Here is a 16,738-nt window from a genome sequence, read left to right on the forward strand (position 1 = left end):
AGAAAGGACCGGGGTCAGGAAATTGGCCCTATAAGATGAAGACGAGAATCAAGATGACGTCCAATCTTCCAGGGGCCTGTGAGTCAAATCTCGTTTGTCATCCAGCTTGATGCTGAGACCTGTGCTCTGGGGTCGGAAGGCCTGGGTTCAAGTCCTGGGCTCCACCCCTTCCTACGCTTATGCCCTTGGACAAGTTATTTCTCTTCTGAGCTCCCTCTGTAAAACATGGATGATGATGATAATTATAATAATACCTACCTAATAATATACGAGCTAGCATTTATTGAACACTTAGTTTGTGCTAAGTATGGCTCTAGGATTTTCACATGTATTATCTCACTGAATTTTCCCAACAACCTAGGAGGTAGATGCTATTATTATGATCTCCATTTTACAGATGAGGAAACTGAGCAACAAGTTAAGTCCTACCCTTTGCCCAGAGTCACTGCTAGTAAGTGGCAGAGCCAAGATTCAAAGCCAGGTCGTCAGCTCCAACCTTGAAGCACTTGGCAGCGTGCCTGGCACTGGGCAAGTGCTCAGTAAATCGTGTCTCTGCTCATTGGAGGAGGTGGGCTTTCAAGCTGGGAGACACCTACTGCTCTTCACCTTCACTGTGAAGGAGGCAGCAGGAGTCCAGCACTCCAGGGCACCCAGGCTAGTCCTCCCGCCACAGCCCTTTCTGATTCCCAGCCCGCAGAGCAGCACCCACCACGGCACACAGCAACGGGAGCGGTGCCGGAAGCGAGGACGCGTGGATCCACACCCCAGCCAGGCCACGAGCACCTATCTGACCGAGTGCAAGCCCTCCTCTGACGCCTGTCTTCTCATCGGGAAGATGGGGGTCAGTGTTCCCCCACTGCAAGGACCAGATGATGAGACGATGGATGGAGTGTCCCCGCCCCACCCCTCCGAACTTCTGAAGTTGTCCTCATTACCACTGTCACAATCTTGAAGCTGTCGGGAGGGACTTCTGTGCACGGGCCACTCTGCACGTCCCTCCCAGGCCCTCCAGCCAGACGGGCAGACTCTGGGCAGGATGCACAGGCTGTCCCGCTTTAGTGACTCTGCTGATGATGGATGTGTCTTCGCCAGCCAGAGAAGAAGGCCTGGCGGGCCATGTGCCTGGGGCTCTCCTCAGAAGCTGCTCCTGGGCGTTGCCCAGCCGGGCCATTTAATATAGATGTTTGTTTAACCAGGAAATGAACTCCGCGGTTGACGGCAGTGTCCAGGGACAGACTTCTGGGAACAGGGTTCCTCCCCAGTGTGTGGGGGCTGGGCCCGTGCTATCGCGTTTCTCAGGCTGGCGCTGTGAGGGTTACATCAGGTAGCCGCCCTTCTGTCCGAGGTCCAAGCCCAAGCGGCTTATCTCCCCTGTTCCCCTGGGCCGCCCAGCCGCACTTCCTCCCCAGGCCCCAGGCAAACCTGCCGGCTCAGTGCTGGCTATTCTGGGAGCAGCGCAGGGCGGGAGGAACAGTCCTCCCTTAGGGACCCCCCTGGCTGAACAGACCCCAGAAAGAGCTGGGAGTCCTGGTCCTCTGCCTGGGACTCAGTTTCTCCAGCTGTAAGACGGGGCTTCCTAGGCCCCTTCTAGAACAGCGGTTCCCCAAGTCTGCTCTGAGAAGTCCCAGGGTTCTGCCTCCCCTTCCCAACTACGTTATCTGTGTGAGCCTGGATTTTCACTAAACTTGACCAAAACAGCATTTTCAACAGACGGAACCCGAGAAGAATCCAGGCGTCCCCTATGAAGCCGGAAGTTAACACTGTTCGCAAAAATGTGAAACCTGGTCACTCTTGTCGCTAAATATTTTGCAAAACAACTATTTTTCATAATAAGTGCTATCTATGTTAACATATAATGGTCTATTGTTGTTATTTTTAAATGAATTAAAAGATAGATGTTTTAAGTTTTTCTCAGCGTTACTTTCTCACGTGGTAACTATGGATAGATATAACTTATAGAAATAAAAACTCTTAGGGGTCTTCAATTATTTTTATGAGGTTAGAGGGGTCTCAGACCAAAAGGTTTTGAGAACCGCTGTTTTAGAGGCTGTCACCCTGATTATGTAGGATTGTGGACGGAAAAGCTCTTCATTCTCAGTGAAGATCCGAAGAGGAGGCATCACTGCCACTGTATTATAATAACAATCACCGTTACGGTTATTGTGAGAAGTAGGGTAATGAGCCCCAGGCTGTATGGCCTGGTCCTCAGCATGGCCCTATGTATTCCCAGGGGTCACACCATCTCTCCACAGCGTCCTGTCCTGCAGAAGAGGAAGAAGCCACCTCCAAAGCTCCTGTTTTGTCACCTCTCTCCCTGCTTGCAGGCCTCCTGGGTTGATACCTGCTCTGCCTTTAAACAGCTGCCTCTTTCCTTTCACCCTCATCTCTGCCAGCTCCGGGCCAAGCCCCATGTCCTGACATCTTGGTGCCTGGCTCAGTGCCCCCTCCCTAGTTCACACCTGTACCCTGGCCTGTGGTCACCTGGGAACTCCACCCTCCACGCCATAACCCTCAGCCTCTCACCTCCTTGAGACTCCCTTCCCTCTCAGACGACTTTCACCTACTTGTATGTCTGCTCCACCCACCTGGGCCTCGTCCCCGCTCAGTGCCCTGCTCTGAGGTGGTGGGGACCTAAGCTCCCGAGCTCCCCTCCACCCTCAGCTGAACTCCCCTCTTAGCTCACGACAGCTGCAGCCTTGGACCTACTCCAATCCACACAAGGTTGTGGGAACTGCCTCCTGCTGTCACTTGCAGTCCCAAGTGGCTCTCCAGGACTTACAGAAAGAACTTGTCGTTCAGCTTGATGCTGAGACCTGCGCTCTGGGGTCAGAAAACCTGGGCTCAAGTCTTGGGCTTCAGCGCTTCCTAAACCTATGCCCTTGGACAAGTTACTTCTCTTCTCTGGGCCCCATCGGTAAAAGAGGGATAATAACAATACGTACTTAATAATATAACAGCTAGTGTTTCTTGACCACTTAGTATGTGCTAAACATGGCTCTGAGCTTTTTACATGAATTACCTCACTGAATCTTCCCAAAAAACTACGAGGAACTATTATTATTACCTCCATTTCACAGATGGGGAAACTGAGGCACAAATAAGTCCTACCCTGCACCTGTGACTCCACCTAAAGACCCTTTCCAGGCACGTACCTGCATTCCTCGGGGCCTTTTGGCTCACACAGATGCCTGTGTCCAGAACTTCCCTGTGATCGAATAAGTGTCTCTAGGTTACACGCTTCACCCCAGTGAGGCAGAGCGCCAAGGCAGGCCCCCGATGCTCCACGTCTGCCAGCCGCACATCCCGTGGGCGGGGCGGAGGGGCACATCCGCAAAGAGGGAAGGGGCTGCCGTCCAGGGCTGCTTCAAGCCCTGGGGAAATACTCCTAATGAGCCTTTGCTACTTTGAGGGTCCCAGCGAGGGGCCTTCCTGGGGTCTCCCGAGGCCACAGCTGGAGCAGGGAACGTGCTCGGAGAGCCACACTCACGGGGTGGCAGGGACCCCAGGAGAACGCTTGTCTCCAAGGCCCCTCGGGGCACCACCTGCACTGACAGTGGCCACCTCCCCCTTGGAATGCAGACCGGGGCTCGCAGCACAGCCTTCAGCGGCCACTCGAAAATTCAGACAGGCGCTCAGGGAGAGACGGCTCATCTTTCATCTCAGCTGTTGCCTCTGTTCCCACAGGTGGCAGAGGAGGGATGAGGAGGGCAAAGGAGAGGCAACACCTGCAGGACAAGGCGGGAAGAAGGAGGGACCAAACACAGCCCCTCCTCCCCTCCTCCCCCAGGACCAAGTGGTAGGCTTCGCTTCCTGCTGACATCCAGCCTTATTCTAGTTCCTGAGCACAGGCTGGTGTGAATCTGGGTTTGGCCCAGATACTCTAGAAAACTTTCAGTTGCAAAGAATCTTTGGTTCTGGATGCAGTTTGTAATAGAGGACAGCACGCTATCTTGGAACACCCCGCATGAGGCATCAGGAGACCTGGCGCCTACTCCTGACTCTGCCGCCAACGTGCCAAACAGCCACGAGCGAGCAGCGGCCTCTCCAGGAGCTGCAGTCTTCCCTCCCGTGAGACGAAGGGATCTTGTGCATCACAGACTCCACACCCAATTCCCTCTGCCCCCGGCCCCTGGCAACCACCATGCTACTCTCTGCTTCTATGACTCTGACTGTCTTAGATCTCTCCTGTAAGTGGCATCAGGCAGTATTTGGCTTTCTGTGACTCCCTTGCTTCACTGAGCACCATGTCCTCCAGGTCTGTCCATGTTGTACCACGTGACAGGATTTCCTTCCTTTTAAAGGCTGAATAACATTCCATTGTATGTGGAGACCACACTTTGTTTATCCATCCATCCCTCGATGGACATTGAGAGGGTAGATTTCATGTTAAGTGTTCTTACCACAATAAAAAAATAAAATGAAGTGACCTCTAAATGCCTCTGTCAGCTCTCTCAGCTTATAGGTGCCTGAGTGTGGTGGTAACTGTGACCAGGCCAGCTCTCACTGAACAGGCCAGCACACGGCTCGTACGAGACACAGGCTTCCTGTCCTCAGCATCTCACTTCAGTTCGGGAAAGGACCAGCCACAAGTCAAGAAGCCAGTCGGTGACGCGGCTGCATGCCTTCGTGCTGCCTGCTTTGGCCTCCCACGTACCCTCTCTCTCCTTTCTACTTAGCCGCATCCTACTCTCCTTCACAGAGCACTTATGCCTCACCTCCTCCTGGAAACCTCCCTGATTGTCCTGACTTTTGAGACTTGGGATAGTCACACTGCTCAGGGTTTAGGTCACAAAGCTGAGGCCGCCATGGCTGCCCCATAATTGTTCCATCTCACGAGCAGCCTTTGTCTTGTAAAAAACTGTCAGACGTAACCCTCATAAAAGTGTATAAAATGTAAAGTTTAGAGATTATCACATAAGGAGCTTTCTCAGTCTCCAGCCTGACAGTAAGTCCCCACGGTCAGGCACCCCAGAGAGCTGGGGGCACTGTGGGTGCTCCATACAGACTGGACGGCTGACATACAGACCAGAGTTCAAACCTGAGTGAGCATATGAGCCACCGCGGGGGGATCCTGTAAACATGCAGATCCTGACTGGACAAATGTAGGGGGGCCTGGGGTGCTGCTGGTCCACATGTCCAACTCTCAGCAGCAGGGCTGTAGACCAGGCACAGAGAGCGACTATCACGAAGCTGGGAAGGAGAAAGTGAGGGCGAGTGTGACCCTGTGGCCCGAATTCTAAACTGGTCAAAGGGGCACGTTTGAGGGCTTCCCTGGTGGAGCAGTGGTTGAGAATCTGCCTGCCGATGCAGGGGACACGGGTTTGAGCCCTGGTCCGGAAAGATCCCATATGCCGCGGAGCAACTAGGCCCGTGCGCCACAATTACTGAAGCCTGCGCGTCTGGAGCCTGTGCTCTGCAACAAGAGAGGCCGCGATAGTGGGAGGCCAGCGCACCGCGATGAAGAGTGGCCTCCGCTTGCCGCAACTAGAGAAAGTCCTCGCACAGAAATGAAGACCCAACACAGCCAAAAATAAATTAATTAATATTTTTAAAAAAGGGGGGGCACATCTGAGACTTGGCAGAGAGGAAAACCAGCCACAGAATAAGCTCTCACGGGACCAGGGTATCCCAACGGCCCCCATCCCCAGCTTCTTGGCTCCTGACAGCCTCAAGCCCTCCAGGGCCCTGAACAAGGGGTGTGAGACAGGCGGGTACCCAAGATGCCTCCCGGACCTCTGAGCTCCTGTTTTCTCCCTTCCCCTTTGGGTTCTGAGAGTCTGCACCCTCGTCCTCCTCCGCTCAACACTGCCTGAAAATGTCTCTGCGTTACTCTGCTGAACTGCTGTGCCCTCTGCGTGGCTGCTGTGGGGCTGGTGACAGGCAGGCTTGGTTCCCCACTCCGTCCCTCGCTGTGCACTGTAAATGGTACAGGACCAAACGAGTGTTTTTGTTTATTAAACTGTCGTTCATCGAAGTTTGTTTTCCTTACTTAAACGCAGGAACTGAGTCTAAATGCATTCACTTACTTATTCGTTTTTTGGAGGATATTTACTCAGTACTATTTTATGTGCCAGGCAGCAGGGACGTAACTGTGAATAGGACAATCATGGTCTCTGCCTTCCTGGAGCTACTGTGAAAGGGGAAGGCAAACAATATGCAAGTAAGCAGAAAAATAAAGAACATAATCACAGCTTGGGATAAGCATGAGAAAGGAAATGACAGGAATGAGCAGGGTGAGCAGGGGAGGCCTCTTTGAGGAGGTGACATCTCATCTGAGACCTGCAGCCAGCAGTGCAAAGGGCAGGAAGAGCATCTAGAGTGGAAGCAAGTGCAAGTGCAAAGGCCCTGGGGTGGGTTTACAGAACAGACTGATTCGTTCTGTAGCCTTCGAGGCTGAATTTCATTTGATCCATAATTAAGACATGGCAACAGAAGATGAAATGCCAGGGATTTAAAATCTTTCAAATCTGGTGCCAACCGCCAGAATAGCAAACTCAAGTGGAGAAGAAGGCGGGCGGGTGGTGGGGAGCATGGGAAAATGGCGAGTTCAACTTGGGATGTGTTGAGTTTGAGGTGTCTGCAGGGCTTCCAAGAAGGGCCCCAAAAAGCAGTTCGTAGATGGAGTGCAGGGTCGCAGGGAGGGGTGGGGCAGAAGGTCGGCTCTGGGAACACATCTGAGAAGGGCTGGCCGCTGGCCCGGAAGGGGCTGCCTAAGCAGAGGACACAGGAGGATAGCGGGGCTGGAGGAACCCAGGCCCTGGGACGTCAACGCCTCACATGGAGGCGTGGGCAGAGAGGATGGTCAGGGGAGTAGGGAGAGAACAAGGAGAGAACGGAGCCAGAGAAGCCGAGGCAGCTCCCCGGGAAGGGAGACCACCAGAGCAGGGGCTTGGGATCTGAGGTGGACAGTGTGCAGGGCGAATGACTGCAGCAAGGGGGGCAGGACAGCAGGGAGGAACATGTCTGTGGGCGGAGCCAAGTCCTGCAGAACCCGTCCAGCCCACCCCCTTCTCCTCTGCTCCCCCAACGCTGACCTCGGCTGTATAGGCTCATTCCCACCACCCGCCCCGCCTCTGCGCTGCTGCTCCTGGCCCGGAATGCTCTGTCCCTAGACCTTCCCGTTTCCTCCTCCCTCACAACGTTCAGCTCCCTGCTCGAAGGGTGCCTCCTTATCACAAAGGCCTTCTCTGGGAAACTGGAACCCACCTGCATCTCTGGAGGGAAAGTCAAATGGGGCAGCTGTAAAATAGTATGGCAGTTCCACCCCCAAATTAAAAATAGATTAACTATGTGATCTAGCAATTCTACTACTGTGTACATAGACAAAAGAATTGGAAGCAATGTCTTAAAGAGATATCTGTACACCCATGTTCACAGCAGCCTGATTCATAACAGTGGAAAAGTGGAGGCAACCCAAGCATCCATCGATGCAACAACACGTGATACGTACACATAATGGAATATTATTCAGCTTTAAAAAGGAAGGAAATCCTGACACCTGGAACAACATGGGTGAACCTTGAGGACGTTCTGCTAAGTGAAACAAGCCAGACACAAAAAGACAAATACTGTACGATTCCACGCATGAGAGCAGTCAAAATCACAGAAGCAGAGAGCAGAGCGGTGGGTGCCAGGAGGACTGTGGTGGGGAGTTGCTATCTAAGGGATACTGAGCTTCAGTTTGGGAAGATGAAAAAGTTCTGGAGATGGGTGGTGAGGATGGTTGCACAATAAGGTGAACGTTTTGTTTTTCTTTTTTTTAATGTAAGTTTACTGTTTTCTCTCTCATTTTTTTCAATTTATTTATTTATTTGGATCTGTTGGGTCTTCGTTGCTGTGCGCGGGCTTTCTCTAGTTGCAGCGAGCGGGGGCTACTCTCCTTTGTAGCGTGCGGGCTTCTCATTGCGGTGGCTTCTCTTGTTGCGGAGCACGGGCTCTAGGCGCAAGGGCTTCAGCAGTTGTGGCACGCGGGCTCAGTACTTGTGGGACATGGGCTTAGTTGCTCCATGGCATGTGAGATCTTCCTGGACCAGGGATCGAACCCACATCCCCTGCATTGGCAGGCAGATTCTTAACCACTGCACTACCAGGGAAGTCCCAACGTGAATGTTCTTAAGGCCACTGAATGTTCTTACGGCCACATACTTAAAAATGGTCAAGATGGGGCTTCCCTGGTGGCGCAGTGGTTGAGAGTCCGCCTGCCAATGCAGGGGACACAGGTTCGTGCCCCGGTCCAGGAAGATCCCACATGCCGCGGAGCGGCTGGGCCCGTGAGCCATGGCTGCTGAGCCTGCGTGTCCGGAGCCTGGCTCCGCAACGGAAGAGGCCACAACAGTGAGAGGCCTGCGTATCGCCAAAAAAAAAAAAAAAAGGTCAAGATGGAAGATTTTATGTTATGTGTATTTTCACAAAATTTTTAAAAATGGAAAAAAAAAAAAAAACCCCAGCATTCTCCAGCCTCCCTGTCTAAGTTTCCTCCCTCTCCTCACCCCCAGTGCTCTGTCCTCCGCCACCTTGGTCTGCTTTGTTTGTTCGTTGTTTATAGCACTTTCACCACCTAAGCCCACCTTGGGAGTTTTCTGGATGATTGTTCATCCCCTTCTAGAATGTAGACTCTAGCAGAGTCTTGACTTGTGGCTGCTGTATCTTCAGCCCTTAGAAGGGTGCCTGGCACATAGTAGGTGCTCAGTAAGTACTCAGTAAATAAATAAAATTCTGTTGAAGAAGAGGAGGGACGGGTGAAACTGGGTGAGGACACAGAGAGAAGAGGTGCAGAAGGGGGGGAGTTCACATCGACAGGAGAGTGTTTTCTGGGAAGGAGAACAGGCTGCAGGAGAGGAAGCTGCAGCAGGTTTGGAATGGCCTCCCCGGGGCCCAGAGGAGCGCATGTCTGCAGTGGAGCCAACGCGCAGCCGGAACGGGGGTTCAGGGTCTCCAGCATGGAGAAGGCACAGTGTGACATTTAACACAGGCTGGAGACTCGCCCAGTGGAAATGACCAGGGTTCAAGTGGATCCTTGTTTTTGGTTTGGTTTGGTTTTTGGCTGTGCCACACAGCTGGTGGAATCTCAGTTCCCTGACCAGGGAGGGAACTTTCACCCTCGGCAGTGAAAGCACAGAGTCCTAACGAGTGGACCGCCAGGGAATTCCCCACGCAGATCCTTTAACCCAGGCAGATGGTCAGGCAAGGCCACAGGTGCAAGGCTAGGGTCACGAGGTCAGCAAGGAGGCCCGGGCCAGGCCGCCAGGACCTTGGGTGCAGCCAGGGAGGGGACGTCCTGAGTGGGCGGGAACCAGGGAGGGCGTGAAGGCAGGATGGGTCTGCTCCAGGGGACAGGGCTGGGCTCAGGGGTGGACCCGGCCAGGAAACAACGTCCATGGTGACAGCGGGAGCCCGGCCAGGGAGGAGGTAGCCAGGAGGGGCTGCCAACTCCTGGGCTGGTCTCAGGGGAGCTGGTATCTCGCCTGAAAAGTCGCCATCAGCCTGAAAACCGGGCGCATTGTCAGGGAGGGGCAACTCGCCAGCCCGCCTTTGAATGTCTCCTTTCATTGCTAGATCTATTTTTAGGTCCCTCTTGATTCTCCTTTTTTGCCCCCTCTTTCCTTCAACCCACACCCTTTGTACGTCTGCGAGTGGGAGAGAGAGAGGTCAGACAGGTGGGTGGACCAGCTGGGCCCAGCATCCTGTCCTGCTCCAAAATCCTCTCCCCTCCTGACTCGGTCACCCCAAAACATCTGGGAAGGGTGGGGCTCAGCACTTTTAATTTATTGTTACATAAACCATATCACACTGAAAGAAGGGTGGGGCTCACCACTACACCCCCAAACACGCCTCCCAAGGCCCCGGGGAGGCAATTCTATGATCACGCACACTTGGTCCAGGTCTGCCCCTTTGAGACGGTTGGAGATGGTAATCTGGGTCCCACTTCCCCCAGGACAAGACGGAGGCGAGGTCTGCCTTTTGAGAAACAGAATTTTCGGAGAGAATGGAAGGCAAAAGAATAAGAAGCAAATGCCCCTCCTCCCCACCCCTGCCCCACCAAACCGTCTGCAGCAGAAAGGAGCCAGGAAAGATTGCTCAGTCCGGAAAGCTCCCAGCGATCTGGGAGCCCTTCCACCCTGAGGGCTGCCAGAGAGTGTCTGTAACAGACTGGGGCAGGGGATTTAGCAGCAGGTATGAAGACTGATTGAAACTGCAAGTGTTCTCGGATCCCCTCCTGGGATCCACCCTCTGCAAAAACGTGTGTGTAAGGAGGGGTATGAACAGGTGCCCTGCAGTGCTGTCCACTGAGCAGAAAAAAGAGACATTGTAAATGTCCCTCAGCAAGGGGAGGGCAAAGTAAATGACAGCACATCCAGACACTGGAATACTATAGGGCAGGAAAATATTAAGTTAGAGCTCCCTGTACCGATGTGGGAAGATCTCTAAGATACTAGTGAATGAACCCGGCTGAGTTACCCCTCCACCCCCGTTTCTTATAGTTTGATGTGGTTTACAGAAAAAAAAAAATCACAACTCCACAAACAATACCATCCATTTTCCACGCATAATGATGATATATGTAGGTGAATACAGGGAAAAAGTTCTAGAAGGATACACACCAAACTGCATACCGGTTACGTCCATAAGGGCACAAGGACCAGGAATGAGTGTCCCAGGGCACGGAACCCTGCCCCGTGATGACTTCATACATGATGAGGACCATCTAGCACAGCACGCCTCGGGCAAAGAGAACCTGATTGCTAAAGGCCATTTTACCTCTGCTACATCATGAAGGCCTCATAAGGAGGAAGAGAGCATGGTGGGGGGTCAGGGGTGGCAGTCAGTCCGCTCGGCAGCTGAAGAGGCTGGGCTCCCGAGACTGGACTGACCTGCCGTGAGGAGTCTGGACCCACACTTCTCCCTCTGTGCTCTCAGGATGACAGGACCGTCCTTCTCAGGATGGGAAGTGACCAGCCAGTGGTAACACAGCTGGAGGGGGAGATGCAGGTGGTCCCAGAGGAAGGTTTAACAGAGAAATCAGTGACTGGTCGGAAATCATCACGAGGTACAGAAAGTTGCACATGGGCACCACTGCCCTCTCAGCCCTTCAACTCTTCTGGGCCTGGGATCCAGCCCCAGCTCCCAGCTTCAGAGAAAGGACCAAATCCCCGATGACAGCTATGTCTTTCTGCTCCCAGGCTCCATGACCCCAGGGATGCCCAGAAAAGCCAAAATCATCTCTAAATGGGCACCACTCACTGAAAGCTTGCCTCCCTTGTCACCCTCTCCCCACTCCAGGAGCCAATAGCTTCTTCTTGGGTGAGGGGAGGAAGTGGAGAGATAAGAGGAGGCTACCGGGACTGCAGTGGAAAAACAAACAAACAAGACTGGGTTTGGAGTCAGACCCGTTTTCAAGTCCAACCCCTTCAACCACTAGCAGTGTGGCCTTGGGCAAGTTACTTAACCTCTCTGAACCTCTGTGTCCTCGACTGCAAAACAAGACAACGGTACGGCTTCAAAGTGTTTGTAAGGAGTGAAAGAGCAGACGAGGAAGCTGGGAGTGCCCAGCAGACAGCTCGCCATCTAGAGAGGGAAGGGGAAGCGGGTGCAGACGAGCCGGTGGGAAAGCCCCCTTCACCGCTCCCACAGCACTGTGTATATGGGCAGACAGGAGAGTGAATTTTTAAAAGAAATCGAGTGTACGAAACGAAATCAAAGACACGCCCATTTATAAAATGCTTGGTAGGGGCCAGGCACCTGTACCAAGTGCTCCCACAGGAAGAGTCTGTAATCAGAGGGGCCCACCTCACCTAAGCTGGGAGGGGAAGATGCCCAGAGTGGGAGACAGCCAGGAACAGGGGCCCAAGGGCACTTCCTCTGCCACCCCGGCCCCTCCCTGGCAGATGGCAGACGGGAGCGGGCCCGCGAGATGGGGGAGGGGGAGAACTTCAGGCTGGCCTCAACCTTCCGTGCAGCTGGGGTGTCCTCCTGGTCTGAATTCCTGGCCCCCAGCACCTTGTGTTGTCTCCTGGGTGACACTAGTAACAGCCATGTGGCACTGGGCAAGTTCTTCCGCTCTGACAGTTTCTGCAAACGGGAAACACGGGAGACAGCCCGTGCCTCCTGGAAGGGGTAGGGAAGGACGAGATCGGCCGAGCAGAGGTAACCACGTCACACCCAATGCCCGATACCCAGTGCAAAGGTCTGGGCCTCCACTGTGACTTGGGCCGCAACTCGCCATCTGCCTCCAGAGAAGTAACAGCCCTTCTCTGAGCCCCGCCCCCTCAGCATCACTGGAGGGAATGGGGACACCAGCTCTCATTCTGAAGTTTTCACTTCACGAAACTTGCTCATAACCCTTTTAACTCATCTTACCCTCACAATTCCCACTTCACAGACGAGGTAACTGAGGCTGCCCAGGGGACCAAGGTCATTGGAATCCAGCCCTGTTTGGATTCAAATCAGGCGGCTCTATTCCGCTTCATCCCCAGGCTTCCTGGGACCCAGGAGGATGTCAGCAGTCACCCCCGCAGCATCAGCGCCCCCGTGTCTGCCACGTGCCTTCAGGCCGCAGCCCCAGCCGCCCTGTGACTCAGCCTCTGCATCCACCTTGGCGTCAGCTGTTTGAAAACAGCTCCCTCCGCACGGAGAAGGGAAGGAGTGGACCCTCTCTCCACTTTCACATCTCTGACGCCCACCTCCCACCGGCCCCCAGCCTGGGGTGGGGAGCCCTACCTTGTGGGTGAGGCTGGGGTCTCTTGGAGCACTGTCCTCCTCCTCCGAGCTTCCCCGCTCTTCATCCGACGTGAGGTCCTCCTTGGGGGCCACTGCCGAGATGGGACAGACCTTATAGGGCTCTGTGTAGGCGCTGGGGTCAGAGCAGAGGAGAGAGAGGGTTAGAGCTCCCTGTCCAACAAAGGGAAAGCGAACAGGCCAGGGGCCCTACTAATGTCATGAGCCGTTAATGAGTGCTCTGTGCTTCCATGAGGACCCAGAAGTGAATAAGAACCTCCTTCCTGCCCTCACTCCAGCCAGTCTGTTCTCCTACTAGTTCCTTGAACATTCCAAGCTCTTTGCTGCCTCAGTACCTTTACACATGCTGTTCAAGACAGACTTGTCTCCCTTAGACACGAGGTAGGCTGTGATGCTGAAGGAAGGTACAAATAATTACTATGAGGGCAAGAGATGTTCATTCTGATCAGTCTGGCAGTCTGGACTGGCCTGGTTGGGCGGCAGGGTCAGTCCTCAAGGTGGCCGTGTCCTCTGGGCCTGAAGAAGGGATGCAATGATGTGGCAGACAGAGTCTGGGATGTGCATTCGAGCCCCTCGCCCGAGCCCTGCTGCCAGCCAGATCATGGACAAGACACAGCTCAGGGTATCCGTTTCCACCTAGGCTACGCTGGAATAATGATTCCTATTCTCATTTTCTTGGCAGATGCTGTGAGGATCAGTATGTAGAAAGCTTATTCAGGTGTGATAATCTCATATCTACATAACTATGACTATTGTGTAGCCAATGTCATTAACTGATTAAATAATACATTCATTCAATAAGTATTCATTGATTGCCCGCTTTATGCCCGGCACACAGCTAGGCAGTGGGTAAAACACCGGTGAATAAAGCAGATATGGTCCCTGTCCTCAAAAAGGGAAAAGCTAATATATGATCATACACTGTGACACGTGAAGGAGAAGGATGTGCTCTCACAGAGAGTAACAGGAGGGGGGCTGTTGAGATAGGTCAGGGAAGGCACCTCTGAGGCTGAGACCAGAAGGAGGAGAAGGAGCCTTGCGATAGGAGGGGAAGTGTTCCAGGCAGGAAGCAGCACGTGTAAAGGCACCGAGGCAGCAAAGAGCCTGGCATGGGACATAAGCCGACCTAGAGCACAGGAACCCTCCTTTCTCTGCCTTCTAAACCTTCCTCACAGAGGATGCTCTGGCCCCATCACAACAGCCTCCTTGCTCTGCTGCTTGCTCCCAGCCTCCCTCTCCACACAGCACAGTGATTGTTCTGCAACAGAAATTGGGCCACATCCCCTTCTTACTCAAGAACCTTCAATGGCTCCCTCCTGCCTTTGGCAATGTGGTCCCAGACAACTTCTCACAAAACTTCTCTTCATGCTAAAAATCCAGGCATCTTATCTTATTAAATTCTTATCAAATACTGATTCCTGCCCTCTGGGAATGATGGATGGATGGATGGATGGATGGATGGATGGATGGACAGACGGAGGAGGGGCGGCAGGGAGGGAGCCTCCATCCTCTGGAGTGGCCCTGCCAACTCTAGCCCAGGCCTTTGGCGGGCAGGTGCAGGGCCCTTGCCTCAGGTCTGGTCCAGGCAGGGGGAAGCATGGCCGGGGTGGGTACATCAGGAGAGGAGAAACTGAGTCTTGGGCTGCAGTGCAAGTAGAGGCCCTTCTTGGAGCTCCTTCCTGACTATGATAGGAGCCAGACCATGGACACCTCTCTCCAGAACACCTGGAGCCCAGGAAACAAGGGTCCGCCTGGAGCAGGATGGGCGTCCCCTGGTCCACACACTGGCGAAGAGGCTAGAAAGATCAGCAGCCTGTTCCTGCCTGGGCTTTTGCTGCATGTGTGTGTGTGTGAGTGTGTGTGTGTGTGTGTGTGTGTGTGTGTGTGAGTACGAGTGTGTGAGAGTGTGAGTGTGTGTGTGTGTGTGTGAGAGTGTGAGTGTGTGTGTGACAGTGCGAGTGTGTGTGTGTGTGTGTGTGAGAGTGTGAGTGTGTGTGTGACAGTGCGAGTGTGTGTGTGTGTGTGTGTGTGTGTGTGAGAGTGGTGAGGGCTTGGAGCTGTGCACTTGTCTGCAGAGGCACAGCCCTGATCCAAGCTGCGCCACAACCCGCTCTGCCATCCAACTGCATACCCTTCTGGCCACTCCTCTTTCTTGCTCTTTTTCAAGATTTACTTTGTTCTTTTCTTTCAAACTACGAGAGCAAACAAGTACTCTGCAACAAGCCATATACCATGGAGGTGTACAAAGGCATGCGAGAGCCTCCCCTCCTGCTGGGGCCACCAGTTCCCTCCTCTAAGGAGCTGTCCCCTGGCCCAGAGGTCAGGAACGCTGCAGCTGCTGAGGGAGCTCAGAACCATGCTCAAGAAAGTGATGGCGTGGACAGTCTCACTGAGCTACAGCTCCCCTCCCTCCAGAGCTGTGCATGTCCTCAGACAGGGAGCCGAGCCCTGCTCTCCCTCCATGAGGAATGGCCACATTAGGCCCCAGCAGGAGCCCATTAGGCATGTGAAGGATGGCCAGGAATGGTGAGGCAGGGAGCAGTTAACTGTGCCCCGGGACCATTCCTCCTCCTTATCAAGGAAAAGCCCCGGGACCATTCCTCCTCCTTATCAAGGAAAAGCAGGTATACGGCAGGCCTTTCCTAGAACGTGCTGTGAAGGCGGAAAGGATTCCCAGCCAAGCCTCCCGCCGGGTAAAGGGTGTCTCCATCCTCCCAGGCAGCAAGCTGGAAACCCGAGCATCTTCGCACAGCCAGCCACTGCTTGAATATTAAACCGCTCCCAAATTCACCTTCAAATCTTCCCCGACTCTGCTGGCATCTCTATGACAGCCTTGTGGTCCAAGCCATCTCTTGCCTGGATGTCTGTAACACTTGCTTCCTATTGGCTCCCATTCCCCCCGACTGCCCTCCGATCTGCTCACCCAGCGGCCAGAGGGACCCTCTCAAATCCAATCTGATCTTGTCACCGTCTTGCTCAAATTGCTCAGGGATATTCCAGTGCTGTTGGGATTTGGCCCCAACAGCCCAGCCTGCCAGGCAAGGCTCCACTCAACCTGGGGCTGGGGAAGTGGGCATCCTTGGGCCCTGATGCTGCCATGAAGTCTGCCCAGCATCAGACTCCACCAGGCATCCAGGGGCTCTGCCTCAAACCAGGCAAGGGCTGGATTCCTCGGAGCAGAGCCATGGGTGACACTGGGGAGAGAGCTCATGGACACCAAACCTCCGGAGAGGCGGAGAGGCTGGCTCAAGGTCACGGGGCAAATCTGGACCAACACCCATCGCTTCGGAAGATGCCCCTGCCTATGCCTGATCCCACTTTAGAGACATGAAAACAGAGGCCCAGTCGGGTTCCCTCGGTGCACTGACGTGCAGGGTTGGGTCTCAGGTTGCAAGGGCAAAAGGAGCTTTGCTTTTGTTGTCTGTGCTCTTCTTTTATTTCCCTTCTGAGAAGCAGCAGAGTGCAGCGGTTAGAGCTCACTCTTGGGTGGGACTGCCTGGGTTCAAACCCTGGCTCGGCCACTTAATGGCCATGTTTAACCTCCCTAAGCCTCAGCAGTGCCCAATTCACTGAGCTGCTGGGAGGATTCAATGAATTAAATAATGCAAGACACTCAGAACAGTTCCCCACACTTAATAACTCAATAAATGTGAGCTCTCCTCCTTACCAACTTGGCCTGGCTGTGCACGGCTGTTCCATTATTGACCGACTGTCGTCTAATGTCAGCTCGTTTTTAACATCTGAACTATTCTGACCTCATCCTGAGTGATAATACCCATGAAGTCACAGTATGTATTCTTCTAACACTTTAAGATAAACCATACAATAATTAACCTATAACACGTTTGACTAAAATGATCTTGCCCTCCACTGAAGATGCACAGACCTTAGAGACAAACGTGGTTACTGCTGACCCTCAATCCAACCTTAGCTTCTGGCTAGAAATGTGGCTCAGGCTCTTTTTATTCTCCTTCTTCCTCTCACTTGTTTTCTAGAAAGATCT

At 53.5% G+C, this 16,738-nt stretch overlaps 1 protein-coding gene across 14 annotated transcripts in view; it reads right to left on the bottom strand.

The window, feature by feature from the left end:
- Positions 1–16,738, bottom strand: part of FGD5 (FYVE, RhoGEF and PH domain containing 5) — a 137,965-nt gene that overhangs the window by 53,672 nt on the left and 67,555 nt on the right. For all 14 annotated transcript variants that reach the window (XM_073787742.1, XM_073787743.1, XM_073787746.1 and 11 more), the window contains one exon: positions 12,718–12,850. In XM_073787742.1, coding sequence (XP_073643843.1) covers positions 12,718–12,850 — 133 coding nt within the window. The remainder of the gene's footprint in view (positions 1–12,717; positions 12,851–16,738) is intronic.

The sequence above is a fragment of the Tursiops truncatus genome, chromosome 10 (genome assembly GCF_011762595.2).
Source record: "Tursiops truncatus isolate mTurTru1 chromosome 10, mTurTru1.mat.Y, whole genome shotgun sequence".
Taxonomy (NCBI): Eukaryota; Metazoa; Chordata; class Mammalia; order Artiodactyla; family Delphinidae; genus Tursiops; species Tursiops truncatus.